Source organism: Elgaria multicarinata, chromosome 1 (genome assembly GCF_023053635.1).
Source record: "Elgaria multicarinata webbii isolate HBS135686 ecotype San Diego chromosome 1, rElgMul1.1.pri, whole genome shotgun sequence".
Classification (NCBI taxonomy): Eukaryota; Metazoa; Chordata; class Lepidosauria; order Squamata; family Anguidae; genus Elgaria; species Elgaria multicarinata.
In genome coordinates this window covers 6,940,015-6,959,623 of record NC_086171.1, presented here as the reverse complement: position 1 = coordinate 6,959,623, position 19,609 = coordinate 6,940,015, and the positions used below count along the sequence as shown (strand labels likewise).

Below are 19,609 nucleotides of genomic sequence, written 5' to 3'. Positions count from 1 at the left end.
AATGGGATGACCCTGGCTTCTAGTATTATGAGAGAGGGGGGAAATGTCTCCCTATCCACTTTCTCCATGCACCATGCATAATTTTGTACACCTCTAAACTCAACCCAACTGTATGAACAAAGGTCTCTTCTCTGTAGATTTTTGTGCTGAACACACAGCAGCCAGGGAAGCGGAGGGCTAATGAACATGAATGACAGCTGGGGCAGAGCTGTGCAGCATCCCTTGCTCATGAGCTGGGTAAGAGTAACACCTGCACAGGGCTTCATTCTCTGTGATCATCTCAGATCTCATGATATCAACCCTGCCTATAACAATTATGCCAGTTAATTCTCTTATATGTGTGGCCCATTCCTTGAAAAGAATGTCAAAACATCATTTGGCCTCCTTGTTGGTAGTAAGCTACGTAGTGCTGTATAAATGGGCCATGGTAGGTAATAGGTCTTAGGGTGGCCACTCAGAAATTAATGTGCTTGAACTCAGCCTTTTATTTTGGTTTACCCCTGTATAATTTTATGACATTAAGACATTTTAGGTAACCAAATGAGTTCATTTGCTTAATAGTGAAGAACATAAGAACATCAGAAGAGCCCTGCTGGATCAGACCAAGGGTCCATCTAGTCCAGCACTCTGTTCACACAGTGGACCACCAGCCGTCGGCCAGGGACCAACAAGGCAGGACATGGTGCAACAGCACCCTCCCACCCATGTTCCCCAGCAACAGGTGCACGCAGGCTTACTGCCTCGAATACTGGAGATAGCACGCAACCATCAGGGCTAGTAGCCATTGACAGCCTTCTCCTTCAGGAATTTATCCAATTCCCTTCTAAAGCCATCCAAATTGGTGGCCATCACCACATCTTGTGGTAGTGAGTTCCATAATTTTAACTCTGCTCTGTGTGAAGAAGTCCTTCCTTTTATTTGTCCTGGATCTCCCACCAATCACCTTCATGGGATGGGGTTCTAGTATTTTGAGGGAGGGAGAAAAAATGTCTCCCTATGTTCTTGATATCAACCATATGGTGGGGTGGTCAAGCTCAGAGTTAAGGGTAGGTATGGTTGGGCAGCCGCCGAGATCCCACACCCCAGCAGGTGGCCAATGAGAAGAGCCCCCGGGAGTTGTTCCTCCTCTCCACTATTGCAATTTGCTTGTTCCCCTGCCTCTCACCCTGGCCCAGACGGCGGAGGCAGCGGAGGAGGAGGCGGAGGAGGAGGAAGCGGAGAAGGAGGCGGAGGAGGAGGAGGAGGAGGAGAAGGAGGCGGAGGAGGAGGAGGAGGAGGAGGAGGAGGCAGAGAAGGAGGAGGAGGAGGAGGAGGAGGAGGAGGAGGAGGCGGAGGAGGAGGAGGAGGACGCGGAGGAGGAGGCGGAGGAGGAGGAGGTGGAGGAGGAGGCGGAGGAGGAGGAGGCGGAGGCAGAGGAGGAGGAGGAGGAGGCGGAGGAGGAGGAGGAGGAGGAGGAGGAGGAGGAAAAGGAGGAGACGGAGGAGGAGGAGGCGAAGGAGGAGGAGGAGGAGGAGGAGGAGGAGGAGGCAGAGAAGGAGGCGGAGGAGGAGGAGGAGGAGGAGGAGGAGGACGCGGAGGAGGAGGCGGAGGAGGAGGAGGTGGAGGAGGAGGCGGAGGAGGAGGAGGCGGAGGCAGAGGAGGAGGAGGAGGTGGAGGAGGAGGAGGTGGAGGAGGAGGAGGAGGAGGAGGCGGAGGAGGAGGAGGCGGAGGACGCGGAGGAGGAGGCGGAGGAGGAGGAGGTGGAGGAGGAGGCGGAGGAGGAGGAGGTGGAGGAGGAGGAGGAGGAGGAGGCAGAGGAGGAGGAGGAGGCGGAGGAGGAGGCGGAGGGGGAGGAGGCGGAGAAAGAGGCGGAGGAGGAGGAGGAGGTGGAGGAGGAGGAGGAGGAGGAGGAGGCGGAGGAGGAGGAGGAGGCGGAGGAGGAGGCGGAGGAGGAGGAGGCGGAGAAGGAGGCGGAGAAGGAGGAGGAGGAGGAGGTGGAGGAGGAGGAGGAGGAGGAGGAGGAGGAGGAGGCGGAGGCGGAGGGGGAGGCGGAGGAGGAGGAGGCGGAGGAGGAAAAGGAGGAGGTGGAGGAGGAGGAGGCGAAGAAGGAGGAGGAGGAGGAGGAGGAAGAGCAGCTGGTGGCAATGGCGGTGAGAAGACAGACTAACAGAGGGAGGAGACCCATGCCCAAGGGCCCTCCAAAACCAGGGTCCAGCATCCATGCTTCTCATTACCTTTCACTTTGAGCTGTGCTGTGGAGGTATACGGTCCCACTCGGAAGGTGACAGTGCCGGAATCTTGCTGAGTGACCTTCTTCAGCCTCAGCGTGTGGATCCTGCCTTTCTCGACCGAGATCTCGTTCATCTCGTGGCTCTGGAGAACGGCATCCTCTAGCTTCCATTCCACGTCCCTCGCGTTGTCGTGGGAGACCTTGCACTCGAAGGTGACGTCTTCCTCCTCAAACACCTCAGCGTTCTTTAGCCCCCTGAGGATGGTGACGTCGAGTTCTGCAAGGGCCACAGTGTGTCATCAGTGACAGGGGAGAAGTGAGGGAGCACATGCCTTACAGTAGGACGGGATTAGACTAGCAAATTATTGTAATGACCGTTGCAACATAGGATCCTGCCTTATCCATCGCCAGACCATTGGTCCACTCAGCCCAGTATTGATGACATTGACTGGTAGCAATGGGTCTCCAAGGTTTCATGCAGAATTCTTTCCTGGCCCTACCTGGAGATGCCGGGGATCGAACCTGCCACCTTCTGCATGCAAAGCAGAGGCTGTACCACTGAGCTACGGCCCCTCCCACTGCCTCTTACCCTTCACTGCAAGTGTTGCAGATGTGGTTTGATCTCCAGTGATGCAGGAATACTCTCCACTGTCTTTGGGCTCCAGGTTGCGAACAAGGAGCTCATGGCTGGCCCCTTCCTGTCTGATTTCATATTTGGGTCCAGAGTGAAGCGCCACGCCATCTTTCTTCCACTCCACCGGGGCCTTCACGACTGTTACCTCGCAGCGGAACCTGGCTGTCCCACCTTCTTCTGCTTTCTCGTTCTTCAGCCGTTGCTTGAATTCAGGCTTGAGGGCTGTGAAGTCAAGAACAGGCAAAACATTGGCCACTGTGCTCACATGCGAGAAGAGGAACCTACGAACCATTCCGGGAAGGTGAAAGCCTGGAGCCTTCGTACTGCAGAGCAAATTGCTGATCGTTCGATCCAAGAGGCAAAGAAAGCATCAGCGGTAATGCTATGGAGAAGAACGTCGCTTGCAACGTTATAGAGTTTACTGCAAGGTGAAGAACTGTTATTATTAACTATACGGTGACGGAGAAGAGGTGCATGCTTCTAGTAGGGCTGTGCTCCGCTTCTCTTCGGTTCAGAGAAGCAGGAGCGAGGTGGCCTGATTCGCCTCCAGGAAAGGCGGAGGCGAAGAGAGTTGGGGGGACTGCAGATCGAGGCGAAGAGGATCGCCTCAATCCGGAGCTCCGCCTGCAGGTAAGTGGGGGGGAGGGGGACTCATCTGCCGCTGCTGGCACCGCCATCCAATTTTGGCTCATCATTGAGCTGCCAGGGGTACAACCCACAAGCCATTCTGTTCTCAGCTCCAAAATGAATCAGTCTTCCATAGGGCTCATCTACCCGGGCACTTTGCCCCTGGATTGGTGGCAGATGATCTACCATGACGCAGCCGCCACTCCAAAGGGATCCAGGGGCAAAGCCCTAAAGCTCCGCGCTAAAAAAGTTGGGTGCTTACCCTAACTTGTTTAGCTTGGAGCCAGGCTCTGCGTCTCTGCAGAGCCTTTTTAAGAAAAGAAAAGAAGAAAAGAAAAGAAAAATTAAAGAGGGTGTTGGAAGGGGGCGGACAGGGAGCTCTGGGCTCCACACTGTAAATAAATAAATACATTTTAAAGAAACGGGGGGTGGGAGGAAAGGAATGGGGCAGCCGGGAGTCAGCAACTGCTGCCGGGATACGCACCGGGGAGGGGGTAGGAATGAGACAGCCGGCTCTCCTCCTTCTGAGCTTGCTCTGGCTGCCCCATTCCTCTCCCTCGCCCCCCCTGTTTTTTTTTTAATCTGTAGATGCGAACCTTCACATATTAAAAATAAAAAAATGGGGGACAGGAACGGGGCAGCCAGAGCAAGCTCAGAGAGAGGAGAGCCATGGTTCTGCCATTGGCAATTATGCAGATGCTGAAAGGAGCACCAATTCAGGAGCCTGGGCCACAGACCCGAGGCCGTCAAGATGGGGCCTAATTGCATTTTCCTCCCATAGGCACAGAATTGAAGCTGCTCACCGGACAGCGACCTCCAATAAGACATTACCTTACACTGAGTGAACCTAGGAATGAATGGGGTTTTTTATTTCAGTTCGCAAAACATCCAGACTTGCCCCAGTCAAAACACCGAAAACAAACAGGCCTGAATTATTTATTTTTTAGTGTTCGCACATGCCTGAACTGGAGATCAAGTTTGAAAAATGCAGATTATTTTTTTTAAAAAAATGCACACTTTGAAATGTGAGTTTCCCAAAAATATTTTCATGTTTTAGACAATGGTGCACTTTTACTGTGGATACACTTATATTAACATGCAATCCCCTTCCCCTGAAAAGCGTTACTGGGTTTTTTAAAGAACCAATTTCAATAATTCCCGCAAGATGGTTTATTCCAAATTAAACCTTGCTTTTAGAGAGTATTTTTCTTTCCTAAATATTTCTGCAGTTCTGGGACAGTATATGGGGTTTCTAGGTATGTTCCAGTCTTTGGAGAATCCAAAATTGTCTTTCAGGTTTGCATTTATTATATTTAAAACCTCTCAAATGTAAATTTTGGTGAAATCTGTTCAATGGTCTCCCAGAATTTGTGGGAGTGAGGAGATGAACCCTAAAAACATTTCTTAGATCCACTTTTGCTGAAGTTGTATACACACATTGAAAGGAAATCTGGTTAAATATCTATTGAGGAAATGTAGTTAATAAGGTGAAATTTATAAATTATAAGTCCAACATGTTATTTTTAATTACAAGCTGCAAAACTGCTTTAGTGGGGATGAAAAAGGAATCTGAAATGAATGAACGTTTCAAATCTAGTTCAAACGCTTCTAAATTTGAATTGAAATGTGCCATTAAGTGTTTCCCATTTCAGTGTTTAGAACACTGCAATTCTTAACATCGTACAAGTCTTCAACATTCAAAATGTCAACACAAAATACTCCAAATCCTTGTGGCTTTAGTATTCTGAAAATAAAAGTTGTTAAAAGTATCAAAAACAAATGATAAATCGCCAGAAACTGGTCTTATAATACGTATTAATTATTTTTAATCACATAGTCCTGGTTTGCCACACACATATCTTCATCACTTGATAACTGTACCATTCAAGTGATGACGTGTATGTGTGAATGGCGCCATCTTAGGCAGAACTTTCCGGACAACCGATGTCATCGTTGGCCCAACACTGATCAAGCATTCTGCTGCTAGTGCAATCAATCAAATGCACTGATATCAAGTGAGGCCTATGCATGTGTGAACTGGCCCATAGAATATGATCCAAAGATTTTCAGCAGAAACATAAGTAAGCCTCATTCACATGCCTAGTATTTAACCATCAATACATTAATTAGCTCATTCTATTTCACACGTTTTACCGTTGACCGTTAAGACTGCCGTGGTATTCTGGTCTCCACATGTACAGGTGTAACGTCCGGTGTCCTGAATGTCTAAATCACGGATCACCAATTCTGTAACAGTCCCTTCCTGTCTGATTTGGTATTTGTCACTTTCTGCTAGTTTCTTCTCCTCTTTCTTCCACGCCACCGGAGCGACTTTGGTGAGCTCACAGCGTAGTGAAGCCGTTCCGTTTTCGGTGGCTCCCACGTCCTTCAATTCCGTTTTGAACTGTGGTGGGAGGGCTGCGGAACACAAAATAAATGCATGAAGGTCCCACAGGGGCAGCTGGGTGGTGTGGCAGGAAGGAAAATCAGGGAGAAAGTGGAGGAATCGGGAATAGTAATGGAAAATACTGTGGGGAATTTGTCCAGTGCCTGCTGAATTTTAATGGAGAGACTTCCATTCACTTCACCAGGCATTGGCATAACACCGTGAAAGGGAGACAGCATGATGGAACAATGAAAGGTAATCTCTACATACACTTTCTCAAAAAATAAACAGACATAGACATCGATGCATGCTACAGAAACGTGATGAAACGTGAACACAGACAACAGAAAGATTTGAAACAGGAACACAGCTATAGCCACCTCGTGTGCCATTCTTCTTGGGAGAAAGGCAAGGGACAAATCGAAGGAATAAATAATAGTGATGATGATATAAAATGTGTTTCAGGAATGACTTGCCGTGGAATGATAGGGCCACGATCTCTTCTTGATCATCCCAGAGTGCAGGACACGGAATAATGGGCTCAAGTTACAGGAAGCCAGATTCCAGCTGGACATCAGGAAAAACTTCCTGACTGTTAGAGCAGTACAACAATGGAACCAATGACCTAGGGAGGTGGTGGGCTCTCTCACACTAGAGGCCTTCAAGAGGCAGCTGGACAACCATCTGTCAGGGATGCTTTAGGGTGGATTCCTGCATTGAGCAGGGGGTTGGACTCAATGGCCTTATAGGCCCCTTCCAACTCTACTATTCCATGACTCTATGATAGAGTTCAAAGCCGACAGTAATAACCCAAGGAAATACTCGTCCCGCATCATCTGCGTGGTACGATTTTACCACGAACTGTTAAGGAGCCTGACATCTACTGGTCTTCCAAGGTGCAAGGGTATTCTCCAGCCCTGTTCAGATCGATATCAAAGATCAGGACTTCCTGCTTCTTCCTCCATTCTGCCAAGGCATCAGGACTTTCTCAACTGTAACCGCACAGCGGCCATTTTACCCTCTGTAACATCCTGACTGTGCGTTGTTTGAAAAGCCCAGGCAAAGCTGGAGGATGTGATACAGAATGCAAGTACAGAGTTACAAACGCGTGTGTGTAATCTTGAGATGGATGTAGAGAAAAACAGGATGAAAGAGACAAATCAGAGAAGACCATAAACGGGAGGAGAAAGTTCAGAAATAGAAAAAACCATGGGGAAAGTATACCTTGACTAAGTGATAAACCTAGAAGGGAGGTCACTTGATGCCTTTTGAAAAGAGTTCAACAAATCCGTGGAACATAGCTGTCTATTTACAGCTAGTAGCCATAAGAAATAGGTTTCCCCCACAACCGTCAGGGGTCATTCTGTGGCCACTGAGGACTCAGTCTTCATTGGGCTGCTTTCAGTGCCCTCTCCCAGGGCTTTCTCCCTAAATATTTTTATTACTACTGCAAACCTTTGGGTTCCCCAAAATTGCCGATATTTCTCTTATGCATGGGTGGTGCCATTTTGGCTACATAATCCATAGCACTTGCAGCCTGAACACTGGAAATTGGGGAAATAATGGCTAAATGAAATCTCCATGTATAGAAATAGCACACCTCTAAATAATACTGGACGCTGGGGGAAAAGTGACCAAGGATGGCCATCACTATCGTATCCTGGTTGTGGACGTCCTGAAGTCATCTGGCCGGCCACTGTTGGAGCAGAATGCTGGCCTGGATGAACCTGCCTTGATCCAGGAAGAATTCTTAACTTCTTACGAAACTCGGCCAGCAGAAGATTATGCAAGGAGCTTTTGATCCACCTTCTTAGCGATGGAGAATGGCGCTACCAATGGCTACTAGTCATTATGGCTATAGGTTACCTCCAGTATCAGAGGCAGTACGACTCGCAATACTAATCTGTGTGGAAACATGAGCCAGAGGGTCTTATTGCCCTCATGTCCTGCTTGTGGACTTCTCATTTGGATCTCTGGTTGGCCGCTCTGGGAAGAAAATGCTAGACTAATAGGTCTTGGGTCTGATCCATCAGGGCTCTTCTTATGCCCTTAATGCCATTGAAAAGTCAAGCTCTGTTTCTTGTTGTTTCCATGTAACCGAGCCTGCCTGAGTTGGCAACCATGGTTTCCCATTAGAGCAGTGTCAAGATGCTGGACTCCTTCAGACAACACAATTCCACCTGATTCCCATCTCCTTGGTGGCTGCAGAAGACATTGCTTGCTTGTGTATGTCTGTATGCATGGATCCAACCTATGTTGCTCAACAGTGAAACATAAATAAACATAGATATATACAATACATACAGGGTGCAAAAATGAACGACAGACATGGTACAACCAGAACTGTTCCATGAACTACCAGTGGGTCACATGCAGAGACACACACACACATGAGATTTAAGCAAGGATAGAGGTGAGGAACAGAAGAAAGACTCTCTGGAAGACAGACACAAAGGACCCAAAGTAGTTGGTTTAAGGAGGGTCAGATGACATCAAGATGATGACGAAGGGGTCTTCCTCTATATACATAGCCATCAAAGACGGATGATATTCCAAAGGAAAAGGAAGTGGAGTCACAGGTGAGACAGATTAAAGAAAGGCAAATGCAAAAAGGGGAGGAGCCTCATTCCAAAATGGTTACTTTGCAAGCCAGTGCAAAAAGCCAGAGGGTTTTTCAAGAATTGTTTACCATTGACTCTTAAGGTGGCGGTGCTCTGCTGGTCTCCACAAACACAGGTATATTCTCCTGCGTCCTTTTCATCTGGATTGTGGACCACCAGCTCTGAAATGGTGCCTTCTTGTTTTACTGTGTATTTCTCGCATTCTTTGAGGACAAGTTGCCCTTTCCTCCAGCCAACTTCCGCCACCTTGGTCAGGTTACAGCGAAGAACAACAGTTTTGCCTTCGGTGACTTCCTGGCTCCTTAGGTCTTCTGCGAAACGGGCAGGTAAGGCTGAGGGTACAACACATAGAGGGGACTGTAAGCATTTGCAAAGGCGGCTGCTCTGAGCCCCAGGAAAGGGGAGGAGAACTAAATAAAGGATAAAATAGAAAACTAAGGGTGAAACAGGCTTTTTGTAATAGGAACTTGTACAATATTTTGCTCTTCGGAATTTTATTCGGGAGAAGAAGCCCTATAAACGAAATCTACAATAGAACCAATGAGGCACCCTTTCAGGATTAGAGTTTGACTTTGATCTTGATGTTTTAAGCTCCTACAAATCCCGAGATCCAGGTTTTTTTATTAGCATTGGAACAGTCTCAAAGTAAATGGGACTTTGAAAAGAGCAATAGGGGCGGCAGAACTGGGAAAAAACCTGGCTGGTCTTGACCTATTTGTAGAGAAGACAATGAAAATGGGTGTGGGGAGGAGTAAAGTCAAATTAAAACATAAAAGCAAGGCTATAAATATATAAATAAAAAGTGAAAGGTTGAGATATGCAGTTATTGCACAAAACGTTCAGGTTTCAGAGGTGAATGCCTAGAGCCTCATGTGGCACAGAGTGATAAAGTGGCAGTTTCTGCAGCTGAAACTCTCCCCACGGCCTGAGTTCAATCCCAGTGGAAGCTGGTTTCAGACAGCCGCCTCGGGTCGACTCAGCCTTCCATCCTCCCGAGGTCGGTAAAATGAGTACCCAGTTAGCTGGGGGAAAGGTAATCACGGCCACGGAAGGCAACGGCAAACCACCCCGCTATAAGGCCTGCCAAGAAAACGTCAGCGAAAGCTGGCGTCCCTCCAAGAGTCAGTAATGACTCAGTGCTTGCACAAGAGGTTCCTTTCCTTTCTTCAGAGGTGATACAAGGAAGGCATCTAATCAAAATTATCATGGGTTTTTACCATGTACAGTTAAAACAGCTGTTGTTTTCTGGTCCCCGCATACACAGGTATAATCTCCCGCATCCTGTGGTTCTACAGAATGGATAATCAACTCTGCAGTAGCCCCTTGCTGCATCATGGTGTATTTGCCACCTGCTTTAAGCAGGCTGTGCCCTTTCTTCCACACCACTGGGACATTTTTGCTCAACTTGCAGCGTAGTGTCACTGAGTCCTCTTCCGTAACTTGCTTGTTCTTTAACTCTTCCTTGAAAAACGGAGGGAGAGCTAAGGGATATTAAAAAAAAAAGTATGAAAAACACCACACAAAAAACACCACTGGACCAAAAAGCGCACTGTGATTGTGCTTGGCGTAGGATGAGCCAGGATGCTGAGACCTCCAAACAAGATATATTTTCAAGATTTTGTGGAGCTGAGGTAAGATGGAGTCTCGTGGGAAGGTTCAGGACTCACGGACAGGGACAGAATGCAAGATGAGAGCTTGGGACAAGCAGGCAAAGCCAGCACAGGATTTGTACGTAAGATTTGGGCTCAGGATACAAGCTAGCTGCCAATCCTAAACAGAGATGGGAAATATGGATTGCTAAATTGCAAACTGAAGCTCCTGTATCTTTAACGGTTGTATTGAAAAGAGGATTTCAGCAGGGGTCATTGTTATGCATGCAGCACCTGGTGAAATTCCCTCTTCATCACCACAGTTAAAGCTGCAGGAGCCCTGCCTAGCATGACCAGATACAAAAGAGGGCAGGGCTTCCGCAGCTTTAACTGTGCTGATGAAAAGGGAATTTCACCAGGTGCTGCATGCATAACAATGGCACCTGCTGAAATTCCCTTTTCAATACAACTGTTAAAGATACAGGAGCCCGGTCCTCCTTTCCATAGGGTCACCCTAGTTTTAGTGAACCTCCATATGCTTGCGACCCCTGCATCTGACACATACACGTCAGATCCACTGGCTTAGGGCTTTTGTACCGTCATTGACTACTGCATCTACTTTTTAATTTGGAGTGGGGTACACAAGAATTATAGCTATGCTAGACCAAGGGTGGGCAGAAGGTAGATTCCAAAATGTTTTGGACTTCCAGCTACCAAAAGCCCCTCCCATGAATGCTCCCATGAAATTCAAAACATCTGGAGATCTCCTTTCTCTTCGTTCCAGCTGTAGGACATAGATGACCCCACTGGACTAGGGTTTTTGTACTGTTACAGACCACTGCATCTACCTTTTTGATATGGAGGGAAGGCTATAGGATAATGACCTGCCCGTGTCACAAGAGCCACAAACGGCACAGGCGGAGGAAGTTTGTGACACATGGGACAGGAGCAGGACTCTTGGGCTGGACTAAGGCACCAAGTCAGGCCTGCTCTGCTGCCATCTGTTCCACATCAAAGTAGACTGGAAGGAAAGGAACCTCTCGTGCAAGCACGGAGTCATTACTGACTCTTGGAGGGACGCCAGCTTTCACTGACGTTTTCTTGGCAGGCCTTATAGCGGGGTGGTTTGCCGTTGCCTTCCCCGGCCATTATCACCTTCCCCCCCAGCTAACTGGGTACTCATTTTACCGACCTCGGGAGGATGGAAGACTGAGTCGATCCGAGCCGGCTGCCTGAAACCAGCTTCCGCTGGGATCGAACTCAGGCCGTGGGGGGAGTTTCAGCTGCAGAAACTGCTGCTTTACCGCTCTGCGCCACGCGAGGCTTTCTAAGTAGACTAGAGGGGGGGGGAATGCTGCATTCTAGGCCCAGAGTGGCCCCGTTTCATACATGAGCAAGGGATGAGGGCTATTGCTATTTAGAGTAAAATGAGTAAAAGTTATTACAGTTTGTGATGCACTAATTCGCAACACATAGTTTACCATGGACTGTCAAAGATGCCGTGGTCTGTTGGGCTCCACACACACAGGTGTAGCTTCCCATATCCTGAAGATCTAGTTCGTGGATCACCAGCTCGACCGTGACACCGTCTTGTCTCACGACACACCTTTCGCTTGGCTGGAGCACCTGGTGCCCTTTCTTCCATTCCACAGAGGCAACCTTGGTCAGCTCACAATGCAGCCTGACCGCACTGCCTTCTGTGGCTTCCACGTCCTCCAGGTTGCATTTGAAACGTGCAGGCAAGGCTGGGGATCACAGAAGGAAGACGCTACATTTACAAACGACGGGCAATGGCTTGGGGGGGGGGGACACTTGGGACTGCACAGTGTGAGGGAATGGAAATGTTTATGCTATAAAGATAAATTAAAATATAGCATAAAGCTTTAAAGGCAGGAAGCTGAGGACACTTTGTGGCATTCAGAGCTTTGTGTCCTCATTATCAACAAGACTACCAGACTCAACGGAAAGCGTCCCCAGACAGAGGATGTATCTTATGGAAACACCACTGAAATGAATTGGGAATACACGATATATATTTTTTCAACTTGTGCCGGAGACATTTTAATGGGCCATGCCCAACCATTACACACAACATCACAGAACTGATACAAATCTGAATGACAAATACAAACACATTGACGTTAGAGCCAACAGGAGATAATGTGCAGTTAATGGAAAAGCTAAGTGACAACGTATTTCTTTACCATGCACGGTCAAGGAAGCTGCTGTCTTCTGGTCTCCACAGAGGCAGGTATATTCAGCAGCATCCGTCAACTCCAGATCTAGGATCACCAGCTTCACAAGAGAGCCTTCCTGTCTCATTTTGCATTTATCGCTCTCTTGGAGCAAATGTTGCCCCTTCATCCACTCCACCGGAGCGGCCTTGGTCAGTTCACAGCACAGAGTGGCTGTCCCACCTTCTGTGGCTTCCTCGCTCTTTAGGCCTTCTTTGAAGAGGGCTGGCAGGACTGAGGGATGCAACATTGGAGACGGTTAAAACGCAGAAACTCAGCCAAGATGCCCGTTGTAGTCGACACCACACAGCAGTTGGGGGTGGCTTCTGAGACAGCCATCTCCCACGCCACCCTCCCTGCTCAAATGTGCATGCAGTTTTTTCAAGAAGTCAGGAGATTGATCATCGAACCCCCCTGACCTAAGATGCACTTTGACCTGAAAGCCAAAGTGGAGCAGCTCATCCACCTCAGCAATCTTAAGGCTATACGGCACAGAACGTGAAGCCTTTATGGCAGATAATATTTCGGCAGGGTGGAGAAAGCTAGCACGTAACTAGAAAAAGAGAGAGCGCGCCAACGCATTTAAAATCTCCAAAACATGCAAAATAGAGAGGGCATTCTCCTAAAGACAAGCACATTACATACAAAGAACATTCAGGAGAAGGAATGGTGGGTAACGCTGTAGTTCTGTTCAGACACTTGATATTACCATGTACTGCTAAGGCAGCTGTGGTTTGCTGGTCGCCACACACGCACGTATAATCGCCAGAATCCTCCTCTTCTAGGTTACGGACTACCAGTTCCGCCGTGGCGTCCTTTTGCCTGGTGACGTATTTTTCACTGTTTTTCAGCAACCGGCTGCCCTTCTTCCATTGCACAAGAGCAGCCTTGCTGAGCTGGCACCGCAGGGTTGCAGTATCACCTTCTGTGGCTTCTGTACTTGTTAATCCTTCTTTGAAAAGCACAGGGAGGGCTAGGGAATAAGGAAGGAGCAAACACTCTCAATATCCCTGCGCTCTCTCAACACGCGTGGACAGAAGAGACCACTATCGCTGCCGTTCAACGTGTGGCATGCCAGAAGCGAGAACGCAACACAAAGGACACAGACTGAACACAAAAATACGAATGCGCATCAGACCGACCATTGACCGTTCCCCGTCTAAATAGGAAGGAGAGGAAAGGAACCTCTCGTGCAAGCACTGAGTCATTACTGACTCTTGGAGGGACGCCAGCTTTCGCTGACATTTTCTTGGCAGGCCTTATAGCGGGGTGGTTTGCCGTTGCCTTCCCCGGCCGTTATTACCTTTCCCCCAGCTAAGTAGGTACTCATTTTACCGACCTCGGAAGGATGGAAGGCTGAGTCGACCCGAGCCGGCTGCCTGAGAACCAGCTTCCGCTGGGATCGAACTCAGGCCGTGGGGAGAGTTTCAGCTGCAGAAACTGCTGCTTTACCGCCCTGCGCCACACGAGGCTCATCCGTCTAAATAGGTGACTGATAAACAAAGCAAGAAGAAGGCACAAGACCCTTCGATGAGGCAAACCATTTAAGGATGGTGGTTTTAAAACCTTTTACCTTTGGGGAATCTGTTCTGCATCAATGCGTCTGCTGCGTCAAACCTATTAGTCTGCCGCAGAACCCTCGTGTGTTTGCAGAGATTCTGGAAAGTGTTCACCGTCGACACTGATCAGGCCCTTTGGGGCCGTATTGCCATCCCCAAGTAATCCAAGAGTGTGATCAAGCAAACATGGGACGTTCCCCTGCAACTCAACGTTGCAACAGAAGGGCGGTGGTGTTTTTCAGAGTCCTTTTCCTGCCATCACAGATCTTCTCATGGAAGAGACCTTAATAATCTGCTGCAGAGCCCTAGGGTTTCCCCAAACAGTCTGAAAACCAGCGCTCTAGAATTAGAGGTCATACGACAAATAGACCACAGGGATGTCCAGTGAATTAGAGGGAGACCATGAGGCACACCACAAAGGAGAATCTGACAACAATGAAGGGGAAAGGAATACCAGGGTTTTCCAGACATTGAACGCCGGACACACTGATTTACCGTGCACTGTCAGCACTGCCGTAGCTTTCTCGTTGCCGCACACACAGGAATACTCCCCGGCGTCATTAAGTTCTAGGTTGAGGATCGCAAGCTCCGAGACAGACCCTTCCTGCCTCATTTTGTATTTGTCATTTGGTTTGAGTGACTTATGCTTCTTCCTCCACTCCACTGGAGCGGCTTTTGTCAGCTCACACTGGAAAGTAACAGTCCCATCTTCTGATGCCTCTTGGTTCTCCAGGCCTTTCTTGAAGAGGGCAGGGAGCGCTGAGAAGTTTAGAAGGAACAGGGCACGGTCAATGCTAACATCTGGGCAATGCTAAAAACCTGGCACAGGTTTAAAACACAGATAGGGAAGGGACTAGGCCCAAGTGGCTATCATGCTGTAGTCCATGGGCCATAACCTCCTTTTGCCTAAACCTTCCAGGCTGCAAAATTTTATCTCACACAGCAGGAGACCGGGAGATTTAAACATGTTCCTCCACCTTTCTTTGCCCGGGGTGATCCACACTGGACCAGCAGAATCAGTAAAACTTGTATACAATGGAACCAACGTTACTTCAAGGCACATGGCCACCTAGGCATATAAATTATAGAGGACAGGTAAAAGATACACAACAAAAATGACATTCTACAGAAGTTCATTTAGCTAAAATCCACCGTATGTACCTTTACATATACTTCTATGTTGTCTGCATCTTTGCAGAAATAGAAGTCTGGTTTCTAAACATTCGGTTGCTACCTGGAGTGATGGAACGCAAGAGATATTGCTCAGTCTATAAGGGCTGTAAACTACTTTGGGCCTCTTAGTTACACAGAACAATCAAGGACAGATAGCTAGGGATGGCTGTTCTCCTTGTTTTGCATGCATTGTACCTGACAAAGGGAAAAAGAACCTTAAATGTACCATTCACTGCTAAGGAAGCAGAGGTCTTCAAATCCCCAAATGTGCAGCTGTAACTACCAGCATCTGCCAGTTCCAAGCTGCAAATGACAAGCTCAGCGAGGGCACCTTCCAGCTTCATTTCGTATTTATCGCTTGGCTTGAGGACCTGATTGCCTTTCCGCCACTCCACTGGAGCTGCAGCCTTGGTCAGCTCACACCGTAGAGTAGCTGTTCCACCTTCTGCAGCCTCCAGGCTCTTCAGCTCTACTTTGAAACGTGGAGGTAGGGCTGAAGATCACAAAGAGCACATTAAAAGTCACAAAGTCATCACCGTCGGGAGATGCCAGGACATCACCCTTTTCCAGCAGCCTATTTACAGCCGGGCTTATCTGATTTTCAAGGAGGTGACAGCTCAAGGGGGGAAACTGACACAACCATGTCTTGAAACTTAAGTGCACCATATCACTGAGAAGAAAGGACTATCTACAGACGGGCTGCAATTTCGGCTCTAGCTCCCTTTGCTCCTTGAACATATCACATGAATGTGTGGCTGGAATTGCCCAACAAACTGGCATTGTGTGTGTGTGCGGGGGGGGGGGGGGCGGGGGTTCGCCTAAAATAGATAAACATTATAGCTCAATGTTTTAACCTGCATAGGAGTGTTCCATAATTCTGTATATTCTACATAGGTTCCCGGACATGAGTTACCAACAAGATGCATTTTCACAGTTCTTTGCAAATGGGAAAATGCGGGAAACTTGACCGTATAATTTGCGGTAGACAGTCAGGAGATGTGATGTTGTGGATAAAAACTGAGAGAAAGTGCATCCTGTCCTAAAATGTACTTATATGCCCAGCTCTTAATTAGGAGAGCCTCGTGTGGCGCAGAGTGGTAAAGCAGCAGTTTCTGCAGCTGAAACTCTCCCCACGGCCTGAGTTCGATCCCAGCGGAAGTTGGTTTCAGGCAGCCGGCTCGGGTCGACTCAGCCTTCCATCCTCCCGAGGTCGGTACCCAGTTAGCTGGGGGAAAGGTAATCACGACCGGGGAAGGCAACGGCAAACCACCCTGCTATAAGGCCTGCCAAGAAAACGTCATCGAAAGCTGGCGTCCCTCCAAGAGTCAGTAATGACTCAGTGCTTACACGAGAGGTTCCTTTCCTTTTCCTTAATTAGGACTACGGCCTAATCTACACATGGAGGCCTTCCGGGAGTAGGGAGGGATGAACATGGGATTTTGTGCTTCCGGGATCATCCCTCAGGGGGCACACAGCAGCGACTTTTCCCAGAAGTAAAGGAGGGCCATTCCGGGGTGCCGGTGTTTTTTTGGGTTTTTTTTACAAGTGGAGACATTTGTGAAACCTCGCGGGTGCGATACTGTGCAAAGGTATGTGTGTGTGTTTTTTAAAAAAAACAACACCAAACTCAGTACTGGAAGGAGCTGAGAGCCCATGGACTTCCTCCACACAGCTCCATGCCTGTTTCCCGAGCCCCGCTACTTGCAGGGAAGTGGGAGAACCCCAGGAGAGAGAGCCACACCACCAATGGACCTCAAGGTGGTTCCAAGACTGGAGAAAACACCGGGACAAAAGCTGTCCCAGATATCCCGGGAGAACTGAGTGGTTGTCCCTAGTTCACCCCAGGATCCGATGTGCATCATTTGGACCCGCAGGGATGACCTCGAGTCCACCCCGAGATGCTGGACACATGTAGATTAGGCCTAGGTTAGCTTAGGAAAGGAAGGAAAGGAACCTCTCGTGCAAGCACTTGAGTCATTGCTGACTCCTAGAGGGACGCCTGCTTTTGCTGACGTTTTCTTGGCAGACTTTGTAGCGGGGTAGTTTCCCATTGCCTTCCATTGCTTAGAGAATTTAACATATCCAACAGTAAAGCCTTACACAGCTTGGGACCACAATACCTGATGGAACGCCTCTCCCGACATGAATATACCCAGTCACTATGTCCAACATCTAAGGTCCTCCTCCGGGTGCCTACTCCAAGAGAGGCTCGGAGTGCGGCAACGAGGGACAGGGCCTTTTCGGTGGTGGCCCCCAGACGATGGAACGATCTCCCTGACGAGGCTCACCTGGCGCCAACGCTGCTATCTTTCCGGCGCCAGGTTAAGACTTTCCTCTTTGCCCAGGCATATGGCGGCACATCTTAATCACCCATATGTTTATTTTTTTTAATGGTTTTTAATGCTTTATGTGTGTATGTTCTGTGTTTTAAAATTTTAAATTTTGTATACTTGTTTTTATCTCAATTTTAGAATTTCTGTAAACCACCCAGAGAGCCCTGGCTATGGGAGTGGTATATAAGTGTAATAAATAGATAAATAAATAAATAAATAAATAAATAAAATAGTAGTCTAAAACGGCATTCTTTTCCCAATGATCTGTCGAAAACAGAGTGCAACCCACGCCCAACAGGCTCAGCGCTGCTTCGGGTTTTTAAGCAATTAAAGCCACAATTAATTCTCTCCGACCAGCCACCCCAGCAAAATTGCATTCCTTTCTCCATCCTCCAGGCTGTAGAACATCTGTAGTGCCCTCCAGATATGATGGACTGCAACTCCCATTATGCCCAGCTAACATGACAAGGTTAGCACACAGAGCAATGGTGTGCATACACAGAGAGACAAAAACATGGGATCCGGGGGTGGGTGGGGTGGGGGTGGGGGGAGAATTAGGACAATTGCCACTATAAATAGAAATCCACTCTAGAATGGTGGACTATTCATAAGGCGACCTGAAAATCAACCTAGACAGAGATTAAGAGAGAACGTTGCCAACACCCCACTTTTATATACGTCTGTGATATTTACCATGCACGGTTAGGGATGCAGAAGTCTTTTGCTCTCCACATATGCAAGAGTATTCCCCAGCATCTTCCTCAGTGATGTCATGGATGGTCAGCTCAACCACATTATCCTTCTGTTTGATTTTATATTTCTCACTCAGTTTGAGGGCCTTTCCAGCCTTCCTCCATTCCACCGGAGCAGCCTTGCTTAGTTCACAGCGCAAAGTGGCCGCCTCACCTTCCTTCGCTTCTTTGCCTTTGAGCTCTTCTTGGAAACGTGCAGGCACAGCTGAGGAACATAATTTTAACAGAGAGTGCGTCATGACCCAGATATTCTAGCCCCCCACGAAGGGTCCGCCAAGCACAGCTCCTGGGGAAGCCCCATTCAGTTCAATGGTGGCTTTTGAGAGAGCTGTACTTCGCAGAAAGTGCCTTTTGGCTTCCTTTCCCCAGCAACTGAACAACATGTAAAGCGTTTAAAACTCTTTCGACAGACACCAAAAACCAATAATCAAAATGCCAAAAAGTTCTGAAATGTAAAACGTCCACATTTTAAATTTCAATGCGATCTTCATGTTTTGAACTTTAAAATAGAAATACAAAAAACACCCGAAACAAATGTGTTAACCCTATCATTTGCTGAAATGAAATAATTAATTAATTGAGATTTCATTTCATCACGTTTCAGAGCACGGCTCTTTCAGACAAACAAGGACAGACAAATATTTCTCATCTTAAGACATTTGTCACTCATCTTTAACGTCCCCATAAACATAATATACATATAAGCAACATCGCACAAACAAACAAGATATAAATGTAAACATCAGACATAGAGGATTTTCAGACGGGAGGGAAATCGCATTTCCTTGCCGTCGCTCCGCTTCCTGGTTCTCTTCCACAATAGGGACGAGCAGAATCACAAGGGGAAGAAAGCAGTGACCACGTGGCCCATTCAGTTTAGTGGGACAGTGCCCACTAGTGAGCATTTTATGGTGCAATTTCTCCTGCACATAGCAGGAAATAGCAACAGATACCGCTAACTCAGAAAAATTGGGTTTTCGGGGTCTTATTTTGTGACGGAAAAAAGAGCAGTTGCGGAAGACGTGCAGGAGGATCACTGCGTCATCAAAATGGCTGAGAACTTCCTTGAGCAGCCAGTCACAAGCGTGCTATAAAACACTCCTCTGAAGAAGCTCGTAGAAAACAGAAATACAAGAAGAGAGCAATTCCATGGTCCACAGACATCATCCCAGGGACCATAGGATGGACAGGAAAAAGACTTCAAAGGCTTTATTCAGAGATGCTACCTCAGAGGGCTTTTCTGATGTTGGAGCCCATTCACCTGGCTCTCCACAACCACTGCTGAAGTTCCTGCAGTGGCTCCTGCTTCTGACCTCGTAGGGAGGGAGGAAGAGGCATGTTGTAGAGGGGGTGTCCATAAGCAAGGAGGGGGTGGCCATGGACCAAAAGGAACCACAGACGTCTTAACACTGGCCATGCCCCCAACAAAAAGAGGAATTTTGATAAGCTCCAAGTCTCATCTAACTGATTTTCTATTTGGATGGTGGTGGGG

At 48.0% G+C, this 19,609-nt stretch overlaps 1 protein-coding gene across 1 annotated transcript in view; it reads right to left on the bottom strand.

The window, feature by feature from the left end:
• Nucleotides 1-19,609, bottom strand: part of OBSCN (obscurin, cytoskeletal calmodulin and titin-interacting RhoGEF) — a 244,447-nt gene that overhangs the window by 96,823 nt on the left and 128,015 nt on the right. The window contains exons 42-51 of the mRNA XM_063122933.1: nucleotides 18,059-18,322; nucleotides 15,259-15,525; nucleotides 14,355-14,618; nucleotides 13,010-13,273; nucleotides 12,271-12,534; nucleotides 11,548-11,811; nucleotides 8,546-8,809; nucleotides 5,625-5,888; nucleotides 2,799-3,065; nucleotides 2,214-2,486 (exon numbers count right to left, since the gene is read on the bottom strand). Coding sequence (XP_062979003.1) covers nucleotides 2,214-2,486; nucleotides 2,799-3,065; nucleotides 5,625-5,888; nucleotides 8,546-8,809; nucleotides 11,548-11,811; nucleotides 12,271-12,534; nucleotides 13,010-13,273; nucleotides 14,355-14,618; nucleotides 15,259-15,525; nucleotides 18,059-18,322 — 2,655 coding nt within the window. The remainder of the gene's footprint in view (nucleotides 1-2,213; nucleotides 2,487-2,798; nucleotides 3,066-5,624; nucleotides 5,889-8,545; nucleotides 8,810-11,547; nucleotides 11,812-12,270; nucleotides 12,535-13,009; nucleotides 13,274-14,354; nucleotides 14,619-15,258; nucleotides 15,526-18,058; nucleotides 18,323-19,609) is intronic.